General features: G+C 46.2%; 1 protein-coding gene across 4 annotated transcripts in view; it reads right to left on the bottom strand.

Annotated features, from left to right (window-relative positions):
* The window catches only part of rerea (arginine-glutamic acid dipeptide (RE) repeats a), a 153254-nt gene that overhangs the window by 85509 nt on the left and 40809 nt on the right, over window positions 1-26936 (bottom strand). For all 4 annotated transcript variants that reach the window (XM_088617187.1, XM_088617188.1, XM_088617186.1 and 1 more), the window contains one exon: window positions 12188-12644. In XM_088617187.1, the coding sequence (XP_088473313.1) occupies window positions 12188-12500 (313 nt within the window). In that variant the 5' untranslated portion in view covers window positions 12501-12644. The remainder of the gene's footprint in view (window positions 1-12187; window positions 12645-26936) is intronic.

The following is a 26936-nucleotide window of genomic DNA, read 5'->3' as shown; positions in this document are numbered from 1 at the left end:
TCACAAATGGTAGCTGCAAGGTATTTAGGCAGAGCAGCCAAAAGAGAGCAAACAAGACATCTACTTTCTCAGCATGAGACTCCCCCCCCCCACCCTTAATGTGCAATAAATAGATCAACAGCTGATTCCTGCAAACAGAAAAAAAACTTAATGCTGCCAAATTACATAACCTTTCAGTTACAGCATCCAACCCGGATTACCATGCAGTTAAATGAAAGCAGGCCAGGCTGGCTGTGTTGTTAAATTGAATGCGACCAGTGGTATAACCAGGTCATGAACCCTCATCTCCTTAAAAACCTTCACACTTCTGAGTGCCAACACTCAGATGGGCACCTCTCCTCGCCTGGCCATTCTAAAGGTACAAAAAAAGCGGTTTGCTAAAAGGAGAAAAGAGAAACACCAGACATACACTTATAGCTGTGAAACACTAAACCAGATCACAATTTTCCTCTGGGCTTTTAAGTGTATTCTTAATCTATGCTTGACACTTTGGAAAAGCTATAATCATCTTCATGCTACAGCAACTGCCTAACCGTAATATGACTTACCTGTAGCACAGTCTCAAGGGGAATCTATTTTTAAGTACAAGGAAAAGACAATCAATTTGATACATAAACCTTTTTGCAGATGTTCACTTCACTAACGTTCTGCAATGTAGTTACAGACAAGTACTGACCCCCCAGATCTCACATCAGTGAATTTACTGCAACGTCTGAGATATCTTCAGACTTAAAGATCATATAAGAACTTATATCACGTATCACTAAAACACTTACAGACTAAGCTGGTAGGTTAGGAAATTAACGAACCCGATTTTGTGTACAAAACTGCTGTACATTCCCTATGTATCGATAATACGAAACAAAAAATGTTTATTACTGCACACAGCAGTTTAAGGACATGACTAACCACGGGGATGTCTGTACCTCTGTGGACCCCATGAGCCAGAAGAAAGTTTACTCCCTGGACAAGATGCCCGGGGGCAGGGGTGTTGCTGCACTATAAACAGTCACGAAAATCCCCCCCCTTCACATCCCCTTCTGAATAACTACGTGCACTGAAATCCGCAACTCCAACCTGCCTTCTCACAAAACCAAGGTGCTTTCCCACCGCAGACGCCGTCGAGCACCCGAGACGGCAGCGGAATTCACCAGGACCTGTTTATTAGGATCCAGCTGGTTCGATACGAGAAGACGCTGTTGCACCCTTGGGAAACCCGAGGCAGGTTAGAGGAGCCACTCTCTTAAGTCTCTCTGCTTTCAGTACAGACAGAAAAAGAAGTGCCTCTCGGAGAGTTCGCCACCAATTAAGCCTTCGAAAAAGCCTCTATAAAAGAAAGAAATAGATGCAAACAACTAAATGCATCCTTATTGCCTGAAGAACGAGCAGGAAATACAAGCTTTTTTCTGAGACTCAGTATAATTTAATTCAAAAGGCATTACAACACGATGCGAACCAAAACATTAGTCCTAATTGAGTGTTTTGCATGATGTGTCACAAAATAAAATAGCAACTATTATGCAGGGTTTAGTTAAATAGGTAAATTTTAGACAACAGACAGAAGGAATCAAACATCCAGAACAGCTACAACTACTGAATCATACTTTGTAAGGATCACATGCGCAATTGTAGGTCCTACCTGTTTACCCAAATTACCTCCCCAAGCGCAAGTCGATCTTAGGCTGGACAGTTTAAAGTCTTCATGCGCCACAGCTTTCATACTTTGTTTAAAAAGCTTGTGCCAGAAAGGAAAGGCAAAAGATCGCATACAAAATAGAAAATTCTACAAATATTTTTTGCAGCAAATAAAATCAGAACTGAAATCACTCATCATGATTTGGCAAAACGAGCAGCATTTGGAGCGACATTCAACCAAGGTCCCATTAGTGTTGGCATTCATGCTCCCCGCTGTGCTACCACCGATATGGGGTCCCTGCGTTATCACTATACCCCTTATCTCCCAGAACCTCAAACAGTTTGTGTGCATTTCATATTAGCATCACGTTAAACCTGCTAGCTGTAACTAAATTCGCACAAACAGTGGCAATCCGGGCAAACCTCAATCAGTAAATCCATACAAATGCACTTCACTGCATTCATAGCTTTTACAGAAAGGGAATACTTAATCCACTATATTCACTCCTGTACGCACGGATCTGTTGTCACAGATTTTCCATGTAGGGTTTTACAACAGCAGAAGGAAGATTTAAACAAGTTTAACACAATCTGACGCCATAATGCCCACAAACAGGTAACATAAAAAAAAAGCAAAGAACAGATTATGTAGTGGAATGCGAATTGAGAAATAACTTGTCCTCCCAGGTCCTCGCTGACACCAACCACAATCACTCATTTAAAAGAGAACATAAGGAGGATGTTTTGCAGCTCCACAGAGATAACAGCATTCGTCACAGGATGAATGAGACATTCCCAGTCACAGCCACCTAATGGCAGCCAGAGTCAAAGTGGAACGCGCAGAGCCGTTCAGGAACAGCCAAAGACACACCCACATACCTGCTCATATAGCCATTACATGTGCATCCACCCATGTTCTAACAGTTTCATCCAGTACAGGGTTGTGGGGGAGTCAGAGCCTATCCCATCAAGCAACAGGGATAAGGCAGGATACACCCTGGATGGGACACCAGTCCACCACAGTACACACACACACTGGTGCCAATTTCCACAAAAGGCCATTAACCTACTAGTATGTCTTCGGACTATGGGAGGAAATCGGAGCACCCAGAGGAAACCCACGCAAACTCCGTACAAATGGGACCCCAGTTCCCAAATTAAACACAGGATCCCAGCGCTGCGAAGCAACAATGTACCACATACAACTGGGGAGGATTTCTGTAAGGCATTCAGTCCCCAAGGGCAGTAGGAATCTCTTGATTTTCATTCCACCCCTGATCTTGGAGACTTAACTAAACAGTCCAGTGCTCCTGGACTTCAAAGTCCTGATGATTTGTTTACACCTTCATCAAGTCTGTCTGCAAAGCCAGTATTTCCCCAGCCCACAAGGACTGTTACAGACAGCTTGTAATAAAAACTGACTCAGCGTTTTCTACAGCAATTTAGACATAGGTGGGGGAGCCACTTCATCCACCAACACCACTAACAGCAGCAGCCTGATCATCGTCCACAGAGGCTGTTCGCCCCAGGACCGAGCAGGCCCAACCTTACACAGTTTCTAGACATCAAGAGAAGCAGGATACAAGGTTGAACATTCAATAAGTCGCATCCTCTTAACTGCCTGAAACCTGCAACTAGTCACTTAACATTCAGACAACCTCCTCCTGATGTCAGAAATCACACATCAAAACTCAGGCTAGAAGGCTGAGCAAATTTAACTCAATACGTCAACCGTTTAGACCTCTGAGATTGCAATGTCTAGCTTGTTCCACATACTTTGGGCTGAATGGGTCTGACAGAAGAGAGGAACTCGACTTCATTTTTAAGTCCAACCTGCTGCTCTGTACTTCACGGCACACAGTTCACTGAGGACCGTTTTCAAATTGCCGAGCTCTAATTCTGTGAACGGAAATAAATTCCTATTGAATGCAATCAGATTGAGGTTTTTGAGTTCTTTCAAAAGGCTGGTGGATTAAAAGCCAAGTAAAACTCTGCAATGTTTTATTAGTCATGTTGCTAATAAGCTCCTGGTGGAAAATAATAAACATTATGTTCTTGGGAGGCTCTACACTTGTTTTAATGTAGCTTTTAATCACTTTATGAAGCCTAGATTTTTATTACAATCTCATTTAGATCGGGGTGTCAAATTCAGTTCCCGGGGGGGGGGGGGGGGTGCACTCTTCTGGTTTCGTTCCACCCAAGTTCTCTGTTGCATAATTGTCCTAATCCTTTAACTGCGTAATTGCAATACTTGTAACCAAGCGCTGAGGAGATTCATTACACCTTTTCTGAACTGAAAGATTTGAGTAAACAGCAGCAGCAGGAGGCAAAATCCTAAACATCTAAGAAAATCCGCCTATTTGACCGCCTTCTCAGGTTGGAACAAGAAACAGAAGACAAGGCCAGGTGCACTGATCCCTCAAACAGTAAGCAAAGGTACAGACAGATCAGACCGATTCCGATTTCTTACAAGCAGTCTACGCAACTTCTAAAATGAGCAGGGATCTTTACGGAAAGGAAGAGTAAATTTGAACGCTTATCTAGGCTGCCTTGGACTAAAACAAAACCGGCTGGCCTACTTGCGAATCAGCTGGCCACCTGTAGATCAGCGTGTGGTTAACGCCAGGAGACGCAAAAGGTCAACGACACCCCCACGTGGACGTCTCCCTTCTCGGAGACGACCGCCCTACGGCGGCCGCTCTTCTTCCATGGCAGGCAGAGGGCCCCCGCAGCAAGCGTGCGCTTGCTCTTGGGAAAACACCACCACACGAACGTCACACCAGACAACCCTGCATAAGCTGTTTACAAGATTTCACCCCTAATTGTGCCGGCGTGGCGGGGCTCAGAGCGGTGGAGTTGTTCCCACGGACCGCAGTGGCGCCAGCAGGCAAGCCGCCTCCCTGCACAGACCCTGCAATGCCAAGCTTCAGGCTAACAGCCTTTTATAAACAACCTTAAAGTAAGGGTAGGAGTATGGAGCAGCGCTGGGGCTTCTGGGAAAGAAACTGGAAGGCCGTGTGTTTGAATCCCAGGTGAGGCAGCGCTGTTGCATCCCGGATCAAGGGACTTCACCTGAACAGCTCCAGGAAACCACCTAGTTGGAAAAGGGGCCACAAAAGTAAGGCGCTTTGGAGAAAAGCATCAGCCAGACATTAGTGAGCAGCAGGAACCTACCACTGCTTATTTCACAACCTCACAACGCTTCCATACTCATTTATCTTTGTTGCCTTCTGAACTAGAGCCCAGGTTTGCCCGGCAAAGTTGGAAACTATAAAGCTACAAAACACCTGCATTGCATTCCTGGTTGTCAGATAGTGTCTGATCGAATTTAGCGCTAGATTCCGATTTACTGCGCAGTAAAGTGGACACACTGCCTCCAGCCTACCTCCACTAATGTCGGAAAACCGCCAGGGTTTTGTCAGACAAAGCTTTTACGCTACAGTACCTGACACTGCACAGATCATAAACGCGTACGATTTGCATTAACATGCATTGACTGGTCAGAATGACTTACAATAACAGATCATTTTGCAGGAGGAAAAGGAGGAGTACAATTTGATACCGAGATATTTAGCTTAGATATGGGTCTCCATGGAGTCGATAAATGCTAATCAGCAGGGAAGGGGTTTATAATTTTTTTTTTTTTTTTTTTACAGCCATCATGTCCAGCCTGGTGTGTGAAAAGGAATGAACCAATCAACAACAAAAAAATCCATGCGATTTAAGCACCCAGAACATTCGGGGGTTTTACCCAGTCCAGAATATTTAGGATCTGCGCCTGTGGCTGGGGGGTTGCCGGTTCACATCCCGCAGCCGGCAGAGGATTCCTACTCTGTTGGGCCGCTGAGCAAGGCCCTTCACCCCAGCTGCTCCAGGGGCGCTGTATAAATGGCTGACCCTGCGCTCTGACCCCCAGCTTCTCTCCCTGTCTTGGTGTCTCATGGAGAGCGAGTTGGGGTACGCAAAAAAGACAAATTCCTTATGCAAGACACGGTATATAGCTAATGAAGTGATCTAATCTTACTTGCAGATGTTTTCAAGTTACCCCCCCATCCACTGATTTAAACAGTCAGCACTTGCCACCCCCCAACACACACACAACCCTGTTCCCGATGGCTCCAGCAGGCAGAGGCCGGGAGCCGCACCGCCAGGCCAAGGGAGCGGACGTGTGGCCTGTAGTCTTCCTGGTGGCCTGGCCCGCCCCCAGGTGCGCCCCCCCTCCACCAGGGCTTCGTCAAGACAAGAATCCAGACTTTACATCTTATTAGACCCAACAGTTCATTTTCAGCTCCAGCTTAAGGCTGTTACTGAACTGTCCCTGGCCCCGAAAATCAGATTCTTTCCAAAACCCTGAAACCTAATATTTGCTTTTATTACTGTTGATGCTTCTGCAGCGCAGTACCAGCAGAACAGTTATTTAGACAATTTAAACCCCTTTCCTTGGTTCAAGCTCAGCTCATTTTAGCTCATTTTCCTGAGGTTTTCAGTTACACCTCAAGCACTGGCAATTTAAAACACTTAACAATTCTGGGGGGACACCCATATTGTTTTTTTTCCCCTGAACACAACAGGGAAAATTAGCAAGACATTTGCAAGGTAATGAAACGTCCTCTGCATGCCAAGGCCTCCGGTACCAAATAAGATAAAGAAAAACCAGCGAATTCATGTGCAAACCATTCAGTGAACAACAAACGAACAACCCAGGAACATTGAGATCATTCCGGGGATTATGCAGGGAAAACCCACAGTTAACAGGTCCACATTAACAGGACGGCTAACACAAGGAATAAAAGATACAGCAATACTAGGCCAACATTTTTCACAAACAAAATCCAACCCCCAGCCATTTTAAACCACACAACTTCAAGGTTCTTATCAGGACCTCAACATTATCTAAAGAACAATCTTAAAATGGTAAAAACAATCTAAAGAATTATTTACAGAATAGTAGATTATATAATTCATTTCTGTATAAATTAGACACAGTAGTGAATTAAAACTGTTTCTGAACAACAACCCCCCCACCACATCCACAGTGAGATCTCCTAATTAAACCGCGCAGCGCGCGTGATAATTAAACTCCGGGAGGCCACAGTCGCAGTCAGGCTGCGACCACTGTCGGGGCCGCTGGGTCAGCGTTCACACCCCCATCTTCCCACATGCCCGACAGCGGACAAACCGTCTGCCTGCTCTGCCTATGTCACTTCCTGCTGAGAGCAGGCAGGCTCGCTCCCTGTAAACACAATGTGTCGAGGTTTCAGCTGAACAATAAACCCTTTATCCCATTTACGCTGCTCACTTCAGAGGCGCTGAGCCGCTGAAGAAAAACCGATTTCTGTCCTTTTTTGGCCCAACGATTACACTCCGAACTGAAGTCTTTTTCTTCTTCACAGGGCAAGAAAACGACACTGTAAGACACAGCTCTAAAAAACTCTAGGGGACAAAGTGCTCAATAACCGGAGACGATTATCTCCAAGTGTCTGGTCTCAGCCTGGTGCCTTACAGTTGGGCTTTACCAACGGGACATCCTCTCAGATTGTCTCAAGCGACTGCGTTTTAAATGATGCATAGGCACTTTACTCGCAGCCTGAAAACCTCGATTCAAATTCAGCACTGGAAAATGATTTGAAACTTCACATAAAACGTCCCAAAAAAACATGTGAATAATTGCAGAGCGATGTCCTTCCTTCTCCCCGGTTCTGAAGCAGAAGGCGTGGAATGATTAGCGGGGAATGCCAAGGCTGACTGGGATCACAAGGGGCTGGTGGAAAGCAGAGAGACAACACTATACTGCCCAAGTCCTTTCACTCATAACCTGGGCAACAAATGGGTCGTGCTGCACAAAGCCCAGCAAAGGGGTGTTTTGTCACTGGCTTTCATTTCCACAACTGGAAACGTCAGCGTGAGACCGGGATGCGTTCACCAGACACAGCGCGCCAACGTGGGGGAAAGGGAAACTCAGAAACTGCCAGGAGGACAGAAGTTAGACCAGTGCCGAGGGCGCTCGGGAGAGTGGCACGGCGGTACTGGTCTTAACGCCGGTGAGAGGCGTATTTATAAATCCAAGGGGTGACGTGACCTCCATGACTCGCTGGCTCCAGCACCAGTGAGCGGCTGCCCGTGCAAAGCCCGGCCCAGGAGGGAAAACGAGACCAGCAGCGCCCCCAGGAAACTCGCAGGCCCCGCACCTTGCGTCCACACGCTCGTCTGCAACAATGCATGGGTTTTTTTTAATTAAAACGCCCGTCCAAATTCCTTGTCAAGTGCTCAGGGACACAAGCCCAGCGGACAGCGGAGCCGTCAGCTCCTGACAGCCCCAGTTCCCACAGCAACCCCAAAACGCGTGCGGCTTCCCCGTTGCGGAGCCACTTCGCTCAATGGGCTTCCTGCAGCACGTAGAGCAGAGCTACGAGAATAGCCCAGCACCGCCTGTGGGTCCAGATCGCTCCATGATCAAGGGAAGTTTACGTTTTAGACCTCTGCAGGTTTCTTTTAAAACGTACAGCTTGGAAATCTGATCCCACCCCACCATACAAACTGGGCTGGGAAACTCAGGGGTGTGGCTCACTGGGGTAGCTGGCTTGTACCCAGGGAATGGCAGAATCCCATATCCTCACACGGAGAGGCCTCACTAGCTAATGAACTTGCTGTCATTCAAACTTGGAAATCCACTTACAAGCCATAAAAAAAAAACGGAGACATTCAAATGACGCCAAGCATGCGAGAACATTTTGCTCTCTGACCGCAGAGTCGCAAGAACCCCCGGCTGATCTGAAAAATGCAGAGCCCCATGATCACACAGATCAGGAGACTCCAAGCATCTGCAGTTCTTCCCTGATCTCCAACCTCATCTCTCTCACTGCTCGGGGTTAAAGGTTTCTTAGAACTTTGGGAAAAAGTTCTCCCATCCCCCTCCTCCCCAGTACACCAAAAACCTGAGCAAAACGAACAAGCCCTTAACACCTTTGACACTAAGGTGCCACCTGAGACCTTGGTCTTTTTCCACTTACTGCGAAAGCAGAGATGAAGCAATGATTGCGTGTGTATTCAGGGGAAAGAAAGAAGGAGCCAAAACATTTTTTGGGTTGACAAGGCTGCTAATTCGATCGTGTGATTCCCGGGATCTCTGCAGTTCAGTGGATTTTGCGTCGTTCAGTGCCCGCTCTGACTGACTCCGAGTCGTGGCGCCCGGGAGCTGAACGAAAGCGTTCACCCGCTCCATGCGCTCGTGTTGGACGGACACTTTGAAGCCTCGTCCAGTTTACGACCCCGATTTCTTCATTTTGCCTTTTCAGCGGAAGAGGCGAGGCTGCCGAACGGAAGCGTTCCAGCTGGGGTCTGGAGGAAACGTGGAGAAACCTAGCAAGAGCCCCGGTCCTCGGCAATGCCAGAAGGCAGGTCCTAGTGAGCGGAATAAGTAGGCAACAGCTGCCCAGGCTCCCGGAGAGAGCGGTAGAAAAGAAAGTCAAGCCCTGTGGGTAAAACAAGTGGATAATTTAAACGCAGAGCAGCCCAGACCAGACTCCATGACGATATTTGCCTAGAAGGGATGCATATTAGACACATTGAAGCTAATGGCCAAATCAGAATTTTAGAAGAGTCCAACTTCTTATAAACACAGATTTGAAAAGCTAAAGCTGTTAGGTATGACCGGTGGTGATTGGTCTTAAGGAAGAGGAAGGAGGGGGGGGGGATGGGGGAGGGTGTCCTGTTTCTTGCAGATGGTTCTAGGGACAGGGGGAAGGGGGCTAAAGCAGAAAATGGGATTTGATGTAGCAAGTTTCGCATTGTTTATACCCTGAAAAAAGAAGAACAAAAAAAAACGCTCAAGCCGTATCAGACTGGAGAGGAGCGGTGCATGGTGGGAAGGTCTGCTCAAATAGCACAGAGCAAAGCATCACATGGCAGCTGTGCAGAGTGAGCAGTGGGCTTCAGCTACAAACAGGAAAAGCTGTTTAATGTGTGCTGGAGCCCAGTAAATTATTTTCCCTGGTTGCATGTTTAGAATCTCTTCTCCTAATCCATGAACTGCCTCTTTGGAGGAAATATCTTACACAGCTATTGAGCAGCAGGACAGGAGAACACAGCATTTAAAGTCTGCTTCAATTTAGGTAGCTGGTGAACTTTGTCCACCAAGCCAATGCCCAACACTGGCTGTATTCCTGCACAGCACTGCATATCAGCGAAATGAGGAGCAGTATCTATTCAGGCACGTCTTTAAATCAAGGCATGCTGAGCGGCCGAAAAAGACTGCTCCCACCTCAAAGGATCAACAGATAAGCAGCTACTCTGAGAATCTGTGTGCAAATCCAGATTCTGTGCCATAATCTTCAGAAATCCTCGCATGTTCGTCATACCTCAGCACGCCACTCCCTACCAACAAGGGGTGGGGAGGGGGCAGCTCACACAGTATCACTAGACAAAATATCAGGTTTTTGTTTTATTTCATTAGACAAAATCCGTCTCTCTCAAAGAGTTTCATGCTGGCATCATATTACAGACCGATGCACATAAATCATCTAAAGGGGTGAGCTGTCTAGGCCACTGAATCCCTTGCCAAACACACCCCAATAATCACCCCACATTCAAGTCACCTCTTGACAACATGCTGGGCATCATTACACGCAACCAGATCTGTCCAGCACGTCTCCGCGCCACGAAGCATGCTGGGAAGCTATCTGCTGGATTAAAGCATGAGCCACACCTGGGTGGAAGCCCTTGCTTTCACTAGACTGGCCTACCAGGAGAGCCTGTTTCTACTGGTTAATGTCTAACACCGCCAGCTAACAGAGCACATGTAACAATTCAGAACTGGCATGGAACTGTCTCTCTTGAGAGCCTGTTCATGGACAAGGAGTGCCACTTGCTGTTTTATCAGGAGACTCAGTTTCAGTCGTTTAAAAATAAAAAAACCCAACCAGAGAAAGAAAAAACAGTCAATAGTATTTTAGGGAACAAACTTTGGCAGGAATGAGACCCTTGTCAAGCACGGTGCAAAAGGACAGCCTTTTTGAAAGGACTTCCGATACCTACAGAGAGCACTTTATCAAATCTGACAGACACCTGGCTTTGCAATTCCTCTGCATACTTCACATACTTCACCATAACCACTTCCCTCTGAAATGCACAGACAGACTTGGTTTTAAACAAGGAAAAAGTCATTCTGCAAGATGACGAAGCCAGCAACACTGTTATCCTCACATGGTCTTAAGATTGAATAAGGAAGAACTACAACCGAGCTTCTACTTGACCTTTAAATTCCTGGAAGATAAATGAAAGACACGACAAAAGATTTAGTTTCAATAGCACAGTCTGTAACTTCACAGAAGGCAACAGGGCTAAGCACAGTCTTTGTTTTTAAGTGTTGACATTTTCCAAGTCTGGTATAAAATCATTTTATGTATGAAAAAGTAGCCCAGTGGAAACAAGCCTATATTATGGTTTCAGAAAGGTTATGCTCCTCTTTCATCTCAATCTGTACCTGGAACAAACACATGGCACCGAGGATGCATTATGTCTGCTCTGTCTTTATTAGCATTAAGGCTATAATCTTTTCAAATGTAACCTATTATATTTAAAATAAAATTCAAGTAACTGAAGGCCATTGACATTTTTCTTCACAGTGGATCTGACTTGACAGCTCAAATCTCTGCCCTTACAACTAACAACATTATGATTCAGCCACAACAGCTGCTGCAGACTGGCAGGCTGTGACCACATGGCATTTGCAGCAATGATCACAACTGAAAATCACACTACAGTTCGATTTTGCATCCAAGACCGATGGGTAGGACTGGGCAGGACCCACCAGGAAGGCTGAATCTATGGCGTTAGTCTCACCAGGTCCACCACCTGGATCAGTGTCTTGCAACTGGCAGACCTATTAGGGCAAAAACTCGTCCTCTAGAGAATGAATTCCCTCCTATATCTATACAGGCCTTGCTGTGTCGGGGCTCATGCCATTTCCTACAATCATCTATACAGAAAGAGCCATGTGATTTTTTTTTTGGGCATGGAAGCAAGTCCGTTTTTCATGAACCTGCTTGGCTAACGATACATAGCTCACACTTTTGCAACAGGTCAAGAAACTGGCTGCTTCTTTGCTGCATTTTAACATGATGTTGCCATGCATGCCTAATGCCTCTCAGTCCCGGGTTCCCTTTTCTCATTTCCACTACCTGGCTCCCGTCACCTCTAACCCACCTCACCATCGTACACCTCTGAACTCCCTCTCGTGGGCTCCAGTAAGCTGAGGCTGGTCCTTTACTCACTGTACCTTGAAGGCAGACCTTCTCTCAGACTGCATGAAAGACAGATTCTCCGACTCTTCAAATCTTAAATCAAAGCTGATCTCTCTCCTAAAGCGCACTCCTTGTGACATGACCTACATTCCATCTGTCTGAACTTGTATGCTCTTGTTATTTTCCCTTACTGTACTTTTTTTCTCCTTTTCTTAGCCGCTACGTACAGCCTCACTGGGTTTGGAAAGGCGCTTTAGGGATCACTCAAGACCGCTCGGGCTCCGAGCCCCCGGAGGCAGGACAGCGCTTACCGCCAGGCCTGTAGACGACGTCGTCCTCTGTGATGAAGGAGGTGATCTCTCCGTTCTCCGTGCGCTCGTACTGGGACTTCTTCTTGGGCGGCTTCTTCTTGCTCTTCTTGGTGGACTCCTCGGTGGTGGCGCTGGCGTTGTCGTTGTCCTCGTCGTCGCTGTGGTCGCTCTCGGCGTAGTTCCTGGCGCCGCCCTCCAGAGTGCAGCTGCGGCGCGGCCGGGAGCTCTCGTTCTCCCGTGCCTTGTCCCGCTTGTCCCGGTCCCTGTCCCTGTCCCGGTCCCTGTCCTTCTCCTTCTCCTTGTCGGCCGTCATGATTCGCCACGTGCCTTCCTCCGTCCTCTCACGGCTGGGCCTCCGTGAAAGGTAGACAGTGAGCCTGGGCTTCAGTCTTCTGAATTTACCACTCAGATCCAGGAAAAATTCAGCCACACCAACAACCCCAGTGTTTCAGAAGAGCTGTAGCAGGAAGAGGGACAGAGAAACAAGCGGGTTAAAACCAGTGAAAACCACTCTTGTCTGGACCACAAGAGCACGATCCTCCATCACGGACAAGTGAAGATGGGGGGGGGGGGGAACAGGGCAGGAGGAAAAGATAATCACATGCAGGAAGGAGTGTCTAGGGCTCCATGACGCACCGAAAACCAGGACTACTGGAAAACCAGAACACAACACGCATGGCTTCTCAGTTCAGTTTTTTTTTTTGGAGCTGGACATCTCTATACATCAAGTAGGGAGCTGCGTCAGCATGCGTAGGCTGCAAAGGAACAAGTAAAGGTTTATTTCCTGATGAAAATAGAAGAAACAACATTTCAGCCGTGGAGCCTTCTTTGGGTGTGTTCTTTACCTGTTCCTTTGCATTTCTATATATGTTTCCACAACTGAAAAAAAATAAATGAAACAAAAAAAAAATGCCAGCCCCGTTTGCAAATCCCTGGCGCACACACACCGAAACGTTCCCTACATGGGAGCCAAGCGAGACTCCCACTGTGTAAACTCCCAAAACATACTGGAGCCGGCTCGCTCGTGATCTTGATCAAAAGTTTTTCCTCGTCTCAGAGCTTCATTTTTCCTCTCCCACCTCGAGCAAAATAAAACGAAGCCCAGCAATGCCTACAAGACAGTCTCCCTTCAACAGCCACGACACAGTAAATTAAAATGCTTAAGACAGAGTGAGTTGCTGGGCTTTGGAATTCATCTGGAATGGAGAGATTACATCCTGTGCCGAGAAGGAGCCTCAGTGGACTCTGTAACAATTATGGCAGGTGCATCTCTCCGCCTTAATATGAGGAAGCAGATCCCCCAGAGCTCTGCTCTTTGAGGTCAATTTTCAGTGCAAGCTTTCGTATTACTGAAAGGATCTAAAATCACGTTAAAGCAGCCATTTTCCACACACAAGGCCTCACAAAATTAGGTTCAAAAACCAAAGCCCGAATCTATTTTTAAAAAGCAGCACCCTACTATTGAACCCTGGCTTGCGTCTCTGGTTCATTAGGAATGCCCCATCCACCTCAGAGCTGAAGAAGTACAAATGAGGTTAGGAGGAGCCGACCGGATGCCAGTTTTCATTTCTTTGCGCGAGGCAAACCACACCTGTGATTACGGCACTTGTGCGAGACCAAACCCAGCAATCACCTCGGATGTTTATGGAGACGGATTTAGAAAACGGGGGGCCAGAAAGAAGAAAGGGACAGAGGCACGAGAAGACGAGCGTTTGGAAAAACACGCTCAAAGTGCTTCTTGGCAGCCATGGCAATAACATTACTCACTGGCAGCCTGTCATCTCCAGTGTGGAGAGCAGCTGCTTCTGTCGTCATACATAATACAAATAATACCCCCTGATTACAGCTCTGCAGGTCAACCAATATTAATCACCTAATGATAAGTTACCCAGGCGCCCAGCAGGACTTTTCTTGCACGTTCGTTGTTGCTCATGCAGGACGAGACAAAAAAAAAAAAGCCTATCCCAGTCCTGTAACAGGCCAAAAACAGACCGGACCGATGGCAGGGCGCTGAGCTCCTGGCTGAAAGCTTGATAAACACACGAGCTCCGCTCCACAGCAACATTTGATACAGCTGATCACAAAATACAATATAAAGTGACTGTTGGTGATAATGCGGGAAGTCTGGACCCAATTGGTACCTCCACACCAAACAGCCGGGTGACAACTGCCTGCCAGCTGGGAACAAGCATCCCAGTGCCCACTCACAGCATGGCTCTCTGAAAGCTCCAGCACTGCTACAAATAAGCACTGACACTTATTTTTTGATAATTAAACTTGACACTCGCTTCCTGGAACAAATGGCCAGTGTGTTAACACGGGAGAAGTGAAACATTCAAAAAAGTATAGTTTCTTTTTTTTAACTTGCCAAGTGTTGTAAATAGCCGCACTGCAGAGAGTGGATGTGAATGCTTGCCTTCAGCTGTATGAATGACTCTGGACCAAAGCCGTCACCGACTGCCTGCAGTTTTAAAAGCATTTACACCCCAGACCATCCCAGAGTGCTGCCCCCACCCAGGTAACACTGCAGCCATTCTGCACCAGCAGCTCCACTACAGAGCAGATCTGGGGGAGGAGCGAGAAACCGCTCCAGCACTCCATCTTTAGAGGGGGAAATTTTGGGGAGGCCAGGCTTTGCAAACCCAACGAGTTACAAACTTCGCCAGGGCACTCTGATTAACACCCCTACTTTTATGAACAGTGCTCTGCGATTTTTAATGACTAATTAGTTAATCAGACGTCCTGAAATCTCATGAGAAGGACCGCACTTCCTACATTACAGTATGCCCCATGTCAGCCTACCGGGTTATCGATTTGTGACTTTTGGTGTGGGGGGGGACACTGCCTACTGCCCCAGCAAAAACTCTGGTTTGCCCCCGATCAAACCAGTACTAACGGGGCTGTATCAAACGCAAATGCAGCACACACCAAATAAAGCAATTTGTATTTCTTTCTTTCCAAGACAGGAGCTGTAGAGGGCTGGGGGAGGGCAAGGCAGGAATAAATGGAGCATTCAACACCACTCCGTCATGCCTCCTTGCAGGAAAAGTCCTGGAAATTGATTCAAATGCCTTGGTTGTTTGTTCCCCGTCTTCAAAAGGATTGGTCACACTTAACACCTCTAGCTTATGCTGTTGGCGCCGATTACTTATTGCAGCTTTTGTAGAACCTCTGTTCAGGACAAACCCCTAAACCTCTTCTTTGAGAAAGAGGCCAGCTGTCTTAAGGCATAAAAAAACCCAAATGAAAAGCTCCTGGGTATTCAAAGGCCAGTGCCTAACTTTACCAGTCACAATCCTTACTCACTAAAATCAAAAGGTGTGAGCAAAGAGTTTAGAGACAGATTCCTGAACCTACTCGAGGTTTGCCTTCCATTAAGAGGCCTGAAATAGGGCTTTCTTCATGTTATAAAGAGCCATATCTATATCCAGTGGTTGAAACAGGAATTTACAAGTCCCAAAATGAAACCTAGTAAAAATATTAGGGGGTGGGGGGAGATGTGAATGAAAAATTTGGAAGGACACACAGATGCAAACAATATAAAACCCGAACACTGGGGCTTTGTACAACATTCAGCGTGTTACATTTGGCACAAGTCGGGCACTGTTTCGAGAAGAACAGAAAGGGAGCCTAGAAAATAATAAACCACAGTAGAATTATTCAGTTTTATATTCACCACGATGAAGTCACTGTCCACTGCTCTAACAGCTCAGGCGGACGTTTATGAGTTTCGTACTTTGGAGAGAGCAGTTTGCACAGCGGGCGTGCAGTCAGGTGACCACAGCACATGAGGGCCTGTTTACAGCGCACTACTTGAGCAGACGTGGAATAAACAACTCGCCTAATTACAGTACAGAGGAGCGCTTATCAGCCGTCTCCCCAGCGCTGAACAGGGCCTGGCGAAAGTACAGTCAGTGGGCGGACGAAAGCCGATCTCCCAACATTTTCCCCCAACAATACTTCCAGTCACGATGCCACATCTTTACAAAACAGTGCAATCTGACACCGTCGTAACACTGACTAACACTCCATTTTCATGCACTGGAGATCATTTCTCTGCTCTCGAAGTGTTCACGAGTGGGGGGGGTGGATGAAGCGCTGTACACGTCTGTGCAGACTTTGGTCAGCGTGATAAGAGCGAGGAGGGTGACTAACATTTCAGCGGAAAGAGGCAAGCCTCTATCCGTCTGGGACATTTCTCCTCTCCCTAGTCCTTCAAACTCCCCAGCTGGAGCTGTTCACCACACACAGGTGCGGGTTTCGAGAGGAGCGGGGCAGGTTGTGACCGTGACCAAACGGCAACAGGAAACCATAACCCTGTTGCTGTGCTCTGCATCTAGCAGCCTGGCCTTTTTTATCAGGTAAACTCGCTTATCTTCAGGCGTCAGCACGCAAAAACAGCGTTGCTGACAATGAAAACATTCTGCAAAGCGCCACTCTACACAGTAGGCTTCAGTTCCAGGAGGTGCTGGTACAGCACACAGGCCCGCACAGAGGATCAAGGGCTGGCGATAAACCTCTCCGATTTCAGAGAAGAGGCACCCCTCGGTTTTCACTCTTTAATTTTTGACCAAACGCAAATGCTCACGAGATTTTATTCAAGCGCACCCTTTTCAGATAAGAAAGGCGATATACAAGTACCCTTTTCTACCACGTGCAGTCGTGTAAAAAAAAAAATCAAACCGCACACTACAAAAGCCTGATGCTGTTTCTCTATCAAGTCAAAAATGCGGTTCACCGAGAGAGAAAAACAACACCAGGCCGTGCCAGGACGGAAAAACTAAGCGCAAGAGCTGCGAAAACCTCAAACTGAGAATTATAAAATGTCAATTTTTGCGATCGCAGATGCTAGAAATGATTTTTAATCCGAGTTATTAAGTGAGAAAATATATGATTGGCACACACACTTGCACTGGCTTTCCGGACGAGCTCCAGAGCGCCGAAATACTCTAAATTGATTAAAAGCAGAATTAGGCTAATCTTCCCCTCTTTCTTGGGACTGTTACAGGGACTGAACTCCAAGAATCTGACAAAAAGCCAAACCCATTACGTCAACTCGCATTTCACTGTGCATTTCACAAAGGCAAAGCAAGGGGCACTGCTGGAGAAGGAATTTATTCTTTTTTTAAACTAAGCTGGTTCCAGAACAGCGTTTCAGAACGCAGATGTCTGCCTCACTAGGACCGGCTCCAGTCCCAGTTTCTGTACTGTTCCATGCACTGACAACACAGGGCTTCTCCCTCACAGCGTGACCGGTGAGCCTAGTGTCCAGTCGAACAGTTGGGCACAGTACGGCACCTCCCACACGGGCCCACTGCTGGTCCACACAGGAAGCACAGGCTCCCAGCTCTTGTAATGAGTCCAAAAGCACTGGCCCCACAAGCAAATCACAAAGCCTTACAAACACCATTCCATCCACCACATTGCTTTGGTAGGCCTTTCTATGCTGGTGTTTGCTCAGAGGCCATGTCTGGACCAAGCTGGTCCTTGCTGGATGTAGGTTAGGGTCACCAGAGGTCAGTCCAGCTCTGCAGGGAAAAACCAGTCACCAAAACCTCGTCGTACAGGACTGCCTTCCTTCACATCTGTTGAAGGTTTAGTCTTTTGTCTGCTCGTGAATACAGCTCACATTACTCAGCGACTCCTACATATTGATTTATGAACTTGGGAGTAAGAAGTATGAAACGCTTAGCAAACGAACGCGGTCTAACTCTTGAGAGCTGCCCGACGCACAGATACAATTAAAAAAAAAACTGGGAGTTCCACTACAAGCCTCCACATTAACATCTAGCACGGCGACAGTACCTCTTGTGAAAACCATCTAGCCCTCAGATTCAAGCCAGGAACACAGTCTGCACATGAAGAAACATTGCATAATTCCTTGTAAAGACTCAGCACTCGACGCGCGCACCAAGAACAGTATTTTGTGCAACAATGAATCACTAAGCACTTAGCTAATTTTTTTTACATCACTCCTGCATTACTTCATAACCTAAGGGCAGAAACACTTGTCTGCAACAGCTGTTGAATTCACTAAAAAAAGTCTCTTAAGACAACTTTGCAAAAGTCATGTTCAAGACTGCTGAACAAATAATTTGCCAGGTAGCTAAACAATGCCATACAATGTGTGGAATCAGACTTGGGTAGCGATGAACCGAGTCCACTACTATGTGGTGCTTCACAAGGCTTCTCTCCCCAAATGCTGCTCTAAAGACTAAAGCAAGCAACATCCACAAAGAGTTCAAAAACTATTTCCTTCATCTCTCACTGGAGAAGACCACGAAAAACCTAAAAGGATAAACACAGGTTGCTGTACGTATTATAATTCCATGTGTTTAATTTTAAAACAAGCAACCAGCTGGCCCAGTACTGCTGCTGACTGTATTACAGTGTCACTGCTCTGAGGGATCAGGGGATTTCTGCACGGACATATAAACACGTGTAAATAGGAAGGTATGACTAAGCACAAGCAGTATAGGCCAATGAGTGAAACCACTTCCATTCCTGATAACGTGGGCCGAGCTGGCATTACACACACCACAGGTACACCTCAGCTCAATGTAAAATCTGAAATAAAAACATTTTAAAAGGATACTGGACTTTCAGGTGATGGTAAACAAATTTCAAATGGCTTCAGGACAGCAAACATTTAGTTTGCCCCTCAGCCTTACACAGCTGAAATGAAGGGCTCTTTCACACTCCAGGATAATCACACTCTCAGCGTTTCAACTTCCACATGCTTCACATGAGGCCACACTGAAGCACAATCTGCCCCACTCATGTTGCACGAGTACTAGAGAGAGAAAAACACCTACCAGCCATCTTCTCACCACAAACAGAAAACAGAATATGCTGTAAAATCTTAGCTTGCACATATACCAATCTCTTTCTAGATACTCCAGGCATGTGTGAAAACTGAACCTACTGTATTACATCCCTTTGCTTTGAGTGCAGAGGCCTCACAATCACCTCATGCACCGCAGCTGTGCCACAGCATCTGGACTCTGAACACTGCCTGTTCCCAAGCCAACACGAGACACACAACACAATAACATCACATTGCAACACCTTGAACAAGGCCGCGCAACGCACGCCTAGTTTTAAAAAGCCTTGGGGACGTCTTACTGAGTGCAATCGCCACCTCCCCACATATGAAACTGCCACAGGTACCGTTGCCTAAAACGTAAAAGAGCTGAAAAGTAACAGCTGAAAAGAGCTGCATTGCCAAACGGCTCCCGACAGTGTCACCCCACGGCGAGCCTTCCACATGTACCGCAGCTCGAAGCCCACTGGTGACCAGTACGGACGTACGTGGAGCAGCACTGGGATTCCGGGACCCGGGGTCTAATTGCCACCGCACCCGTTTTATTGCTCCTTTCCACACTCACCAGCCCCTCGGGGCACACAGACAGAAGCACCGCCCTGGTTAAAACTGATCAACCTGCACAGCAAAGGGAGAAAAAAAGAACACGAGTCCAGATATTAAAAAAAAAAACAGACCAGATACAGAAAGTAAATTGAAATAATTGCAGCTCTTTAATGACTCCCTGTGGAGACCTATTATCTAGAATGCAAGGGAATTTCTAAGCCGCTGTTAAAAATCATTAACTTGGGGATTCGCGTGTGCCCACATAACATCGGCCTCAGCTCCAGCTCCGCTCCTATATGCATGTCAGAAAATGGCGATTGTTTACCGTGTGATCCACAGCACCAGCTCCAGCCTTCTCAACAGACACGTGTTTTCAATCACCCCACCCCCAAAGCATTTTTGGAAATCTTTTCAGGCACGTATGTCTAGTGCATGTATTTAGCAACGTTGCCCCCCTCACGTTCTGTTAACATACGGCAAGAAAAAAAAAACACACAAGACCATTGCTCCTTCCATTTCGGCTAGCAACGTAATTAATCTCTCTAAACATAACACACCGACATGAGAATGAACTTCCAGACAGACAGCAGTGCATGTAACAGCTCAATAAAAAGAGCCTTACAGCCCAACGAATTTCGCAATGAACCTCAGTCAGGCCAATCAGTTTCATGATGAATACAATGTGAAATCAAGTTTGCTGGAGTGTATGCAATCCAAAAAAGGAGGGGCAGTCACATGCATACTAGCAGGTGAGGAGACACCGAGCATCAACTTATTCTTAAAGGGGTAGTCCAAACTCAACTACTCTTCCAACCTGCTTTGGAGACTGGCATTGAAAAATGGATGCTCCAGAACTGGAGTCTCTTGTGGTCTGCAATGCTCATGAGCTCAGAAAGAGTGCTGAAGTCCCCGCACAGTCATTATAATTCTGAAAGATTTCGGGGGGGTGAGGAAAATAAACGGGTATTCTGTATAACAGCAAACAGCAAGTCCCAGAGGAACCCATCCATTTTCATTTTCTGCTCCTCTTTTCGTCTTGTTCCATAACATCATACCTCATTTGCCCTCAAACCCTGGCTGAGAGGAAACACGAGCAGCAAAGCCATTAGGTCAGCACATATAAACATTTGCCGACTAAATTATTTACAGTTATCTGGTGGCCTTTTACTCAGCATCTCCTAGCAGATGGTCCTGGAACAAGCCCTGCATTCAAAAAGACACTGCAGCTCTGCCAAAAGCACCTCCACCCTAGATACCACAGGATGGTATTACCTCTAATTAGGCAAGGGCTTTGTTTCTGAAACGGCCGTCTCTCCTACAGCTCACTGAGCAACTGTCTTTCAGGAGCCTCAAGCTCGGTGAAAAACATTCCATGAAACATTGTGTTTTCACTGCGCTATTGTTTAATAAATTAGACTTTTTTCCAGCCATTAATGTAACAAAAACAGACGCGCACAGGGCAAAAGCTCAGGAACTGTGCCGTTGTCCATTTTTCATTCATTTCGTTTTGCACCTCCCCCTGTGTTGCAGCCCTAGATGCTGGCACAATTACTGACCCTCCTCACTCACACCAGTCCAAAAGACCCTCTTGAAAAGTGGAATGGTCTTTTTAAACAGCCTACGCAATCACTGGCTCCAGTTATAGCCTCAGACAAATGCCTATCCTACAAAAGAACAGGAAAGAGCCGCTGGTAATGAAACAGATGTAGGGACTAATAGTCGAAGGTCCCTGTGCTCTCTGGATTGCTCATAAAACACACTTCCCTGTTACTGACTCTTCCCTGTAGCTCGCCGAGACAAAACACCGGGAAAAACAGACAGATGACTTAAAAAAAAAATACTTACCCTTAAAACGCGCTTTTTAATCTAGCATTACCTGAAGATGCTGATGTTTGCTACCATTATTTTTTAAAAAGGAGGTCAGAACAAAGGGAGGCTTATGTTATCTAAATTCAGGTCCAAGTTTTTAAGCAGTGTACAGTAGCGCTGTTGCAATCAGGAGATTAACTCTGCTCCTTCATGTGTGAAATGGAGACTTGATCCCTGACTGATACAGTATGCTGCCTAGAGCAAACACAGGCTGCATATTTTTCATAATTTCATAATGCCTAACAACTGTAATATATTAGATTACATATCACATCCCTCACTGCATCGGCAGAAAGCAGCCCTATAAATACCTTGTGTTAAACATGACAGAAACTGGCTTTAGGAAGCACAACCCCTGCACTTGGATTTTGAACCATATAACCACCTCCCTCTCAGCACCACAGTCAGTCAAACACGGACATGGAAAACCCAGGAACCTCGGAGCCTGTGCCAGTCCCAGGAGGACACGGACTGGGTGCCGAGACCAACGGACAGAGGCACAAGTCCCTTCTCTGCCCCGCCTTCTTCAAGCACACTGGTAAACCACACTTTCTGCAAAACACGCCGCCCTCCCTTTCAAATTCTGTATTTTTAATTTCAAGCAAACAAGAGCAGTCCTGCCCCATACTGTGTGCGCGCTCAGAGATGGAACACAACTCTACGCTCACGCAAGGAGGACGCCCATTGTCCCCAGTCTCCCTCTCTCACAGCAAGGAGCTGCCCAGGAAAACCAGAAATCACAGAATTACTGATTACAGCATTGGGACAAAGCAGCTTCATCAAAAGCAAACGCCACCTCCCAAAGCAATGCAAATAAACACCAAATGGATTTCAAGCTCTTGAGCTGGGAGACAATGTCTCTCCTTCTCTATGTCAAACCATGTCAGTTTTATCCCAACATGCATATAAACTGGGTGTTTATATGATTTGCACTTGGTTTGAAATCAAGTCATCAATAACTTTGGTCAGCAGAAACAACTGTATGTCTGGCCATGGAAAACACCTCTAACTATATCAGTCTAGTTCACCCTGTTTTAACGAAAGAGTGCCAGCATCTCAGGGCTGCAGTCGGGGCACAGTGGACAGATATGAATCTTTAACCAGAATATTTTTAGATGTTACAACTGGCTGGTGGTCTGAGACAGCGGTCACAGGGGAACGCTGTCTCAAGCCCCCAAATATATTTATCCAAGTCCAGGACACAGACAGTTCAGATCCCCATAACGGTCATTTCTATCTGCGTCACACAGCAGGAAAATCCCCCAGTTAAAGCAGATTACGCGCGAGTCAGAGGCCGTCTGGACATCCAGAGCATGTCGCCTGGAGAAGAAGGTTCTAAACCCAAACAGCCAGACCAGCACATGCGCCGTCTATTTGTCGACAGACTAAAAGAAGCCTCTTCTTCTAAGCTCATGCTTTCTTGCAGAGTCTCGTGGGGGGTATTCTGTATGTGCTCTGCTTTGACAGCCAAGGCATTGTGCCTGGAAAATAAAGTGTAATGCAGGGCAACACCAACAAGTTAAACGAGGACCCTAAGGCAAAAGGAAAAGTATGCATGTTAACATGCACGTGATGCATACATACAGTGCACATCACTCAGCTGTGAAAAGGTCCGTTTTTAGTTGAGGGGGGGAGGGACAGTCTTGATATTAATATCAGGCTAATGAAAGACCCATTTATAAAACAGCAGCACTGCAATTATATAAAAAATAAGTAACTCAAGAGTCTTATAGGACTATGTATTTTTGTTAACCACAGCATGGTCAAATAAAAGTTAACAACAAGGCCCTCACTCTATGTTTACACAGTATATATATAAAAAGTGAGGTGGTATTTTTAGAACTGAAAATATCCCTCAAACTCTCCACCGAGTACCCCTATACTCCATTGAAACCGTATTTTGAGCTGGTGGGCCGACAGGGCTCAAACAGCCACCAGTGTTCTGACCTGAATCTGTCTGGGGCCATTCAGGACCACCCCCGTCATGGAAAGCAGGAGGAATCAGACTTGAGACTTGGTAACGTACCTCATACCAGGTATATTGTTGCAGGAACACTCGTCATACCTGATTTAACTCAAGAGAAAAAATGCACAAACTGGTAATGATCAACATAATGCAGTCTTTTACCAGGCTAATATTTATATTGTGCCAGTTTACCAATGTCATTTTACCATTAAAACTTTGACTGAAATAGACCTTATCTACAGTACTCAAAGACAACAACACAGGACTGAGTAAGTAAGAGGGGAATGAAGGGAGATGTTTCTCATTTTGTGACCTTTGGGATCTTTGGTCCAAATCATTCCAGAAAAACCCGTTTCCAGCCTGACATCTAGAACAGTTACTGTTTCCAGTCTGACAGCACTGGTCTGTGCACGTCTGCTCAAGAGCGAAGTCAGGATCATGTCGTCTGGTGCAGGCTTGACCGTTCCTGGTCCCCGATGGACCAGCAGAGCAAGACCATGCTGGTATGCATCAGGAACCTTACCGGTCTCTCTGGAATCCTCCCTTGCTCTTCCACAAACCATAAAAGTCAATCAAAACAAAATCCCAAATTGTGCTCCATATGCACAACACAAGCAACCAATTGCTCATGTCGGTTGTCACACCCTGTGCCAGGAATAAGCAGCTTTTTTGGATGAATATTTCATATCTGAATGAAAGGGACTCCAGTTTTGCTGCTGGTGGGCTACATGATAGAAATGGAACAAAAATAATAAAAGCATCAGACAGCATCAAGCTTGTATTTTTTTTAACAAATGCTATTATGCATTAAATTACTGCAATTTCCATTTTATATTAAAGACGTACCCTGGGGAACTCACACTTGATAACAGTAATCGAGACAACGATTGGGGAAATGACATAAATTGGAAGAGATCTTTGCACCGACATCCATAAAGACAGGAGAAAAAAAAACTATTTCAAGCCTAATCATTTCTGTGGAGTCAGAAACATCCCAGTGACAGTCAGCAATTAATTTACTTCAGGGCTGATTCCAAATCGCAGCTCTTAAGCACAGGTTCCCCATTCGCAGAAACACGTTGTGAAAACTCTGTTACCTTGGTGCCATTGCGCCCAAGCTCCGGACTCAAGTTTGATCCCCGTTTCCCCAAGGCAAGTTGGATCTCAGGCACCAGAACCAGCAGTGATTGTGAGAGCACCCGTGGTATTACTACAGCTGAGAAAGTTGAGAGGTTCTGACCCAACAGGCCGCGAGGGCAAGCCCACCCGCATGGCAAATGGTTAATGATAAAGCAAAACGGCACCTGCAAAACCTAAACAGGCCAAAACGGTTTCAGGTCTGCTTTCACCCCCTGTACAGTCTCATTTTAGGGGAGGACGGAAGTCTAAAAACTAAACCAGTGTCAGTGAGAGGTCCTCGTCACCACAGAAAAAACACGCGTGCGCTGAGCACATGGCCTGGTTAGAAGACTGAGCCCTCAATAATCCAGAATCGAAGTCGGCACCCAAACACTGTGAAGTTACCCTATGCGACATTCTAACCATGACAGGGTAACTGCGACAGAGTGCCGACTTCAGAAGGTCCGCCACCACAAAACAGCTTTAACCAAAAAATGTAAAAAGCAAAACTGTTCTTCTGTACTGACGGATACATATATCACTTGTGTGCCTGCTCGTTTGCCAACTCGCTAACAGAAACAAACTGAGCAATACTTAAGGACAACAAAAACGACCAATTATTCCTGCTGCTGTAGCAACTGGGCCCAAAGCTCAGGGCTCACCAGGCAAGCTAGACAAGACAGATCTTTAACACAGAAGTACTGAGCAAGACTGATAATACATAAAAGGCTGAAGTTCCTCCTAACCTCACTTTTCACGGACTGCAAGACTCCTGTTTTCAAATGCAAAGAGACTTGCCCTTGCTGGAATAACAGATCACTCGAGATGACCTGGGCAGACCTGCAAAATGTAACCTCAGCCCTGCCGTTAGCAATCAGGCCAGAAAAAGACAGCTCTCTCCCTGGTTCATTATTGCTGACAGTAATTTAGGTGAAGGCGCAGGGCAGTCCGCGACTATGCCCACTTTTTCTCCTTGCAGTAAGTCAGCGATCTGACCTCTGTTTTACTCTAAAGCCATGAAAGGAACAGCTTCCGTTTTAATGTGTATTCTAAACCGATTTATTCCCTGGAGAGGCGGGCTGATGTCAACCTAAGCGCAATACATTTTCAGGACGACTCTCAACAGCCGTTATTACAAAACAAACACGGCTGCAAAAGTCAAGAACAAAATGTATAGACGTCCTGTATTTTTTTTTTTTAAACTTTCCTGATCAGTGTTATAAAGTAAAGGCCAAGGCGAACAAGAGGAAAACCCTGCAGTGGGTATTTCTCAATGCTGACTGGAGCACCAGTTTTCCTAAAGGGCAACAAACCACATTTGGACATTTGGGAAATGTAAACAAAAAAATACCTACTTCAATTTTTAAGGTTGTTTTAAGATAGTTTAAGACCTCCACGTGGGAGCTGCTCCGAGCCCAAAGCCTGAAAGCATTAGTGCTGCCGAGCTGTCCTGAAGGTGGACGCCATGACAAGATTGATCTCCACAGACGGGGTGTTTTATTACAGCGCAGTCATCTGGATTGAGCTTCAGCAGCCCAATCTGCTTATTTGACCTTGTTCATGTGAATGAAAAAAACCTATGAAAAGTGTCAAGTGGGCGTACAACAGGCATTTGGGTCCGGTAAAATTCAGGCAGTTACAACACTCACTTCAGGGTGGCAAGTCCGTTTAAAAAAAACAGATGGAGCAGACGGAGAAAGAGAGAAAGAATGGATCAACAAGAAACAGGTACAGGTAAAATACCCAGAGGACAATTGTGAAATACTTCACGTCTCGTCTTTTTGCTCATTTTCACAGGAAGCACTCTGAACTCTTCCCTTTCCACACTGCCACCTAAACCAACAACAAACAGGATAGAAAACCTTCTCCGCCCTCTGCGTGAAGTTTCATGGGCTCCTTACAGCAGGCAGTAAAACTGGGAAGCACTCGCTAAAGAAACAAGAGAAGGGGCAAAAAAAAGTCTTGCAGTGCTGCTTAGGTTCAGCACAAGTAATTGAGAGAATGTGGAGAACAATAACGCCCATTAACATCAAATCCGAAAACAGGCGCCAACACTTGCTTTCTCCCCTTCGTCAACTATTTGCCCCACTATTAATGAATCTTCAAAACATGTTCTACATCCTGCAACTTTGGGTACTGAATAATCGATTTTAAAAAAAGTCTCAAATTGAGGCCTGCACTGGCCAAAAACGGGGCTGTTTCAAGATCCATTTGAGGTCAATCGCCACGGATTTGTTTGTTTTTTTTTAACTTTCAGATCTCAGATGAGTTTAAGAGGTGCAAAAAGCCGAATGAATCCGTTCTCATTTTACAGGCACGGCCTCATGACATCAAGATTGAGCCAGGCGGGAAAAAAACTTCCGAATTAATCCCAAAGAGCGGGGGATTAGGTTTCGGCAGGTCACGTTATGACTGTAGCGAAGACT

The sequence above is a fragment of the Lepisosteus platostomus genome, chromosome 23 (genome assembly GCF_059453375.1).
Source record: "Lepisosteus platostomus isolate fLepPlt1 chromosome 23, fLepPlt1.hap1, whole genome shotgun sequence".
In the NCBI taxonomy this organism is placed as follows: domain Eukaryota; kingdom Metazoa; phylum Chordata; class Actinopteri; order Semionotiformes; family Lepisosteidae; genus Lepisosteus; species Lepisosteus platostomus.
This window is presented reverse-complemented; position numbering and strand designations above follow the sequence as displayed.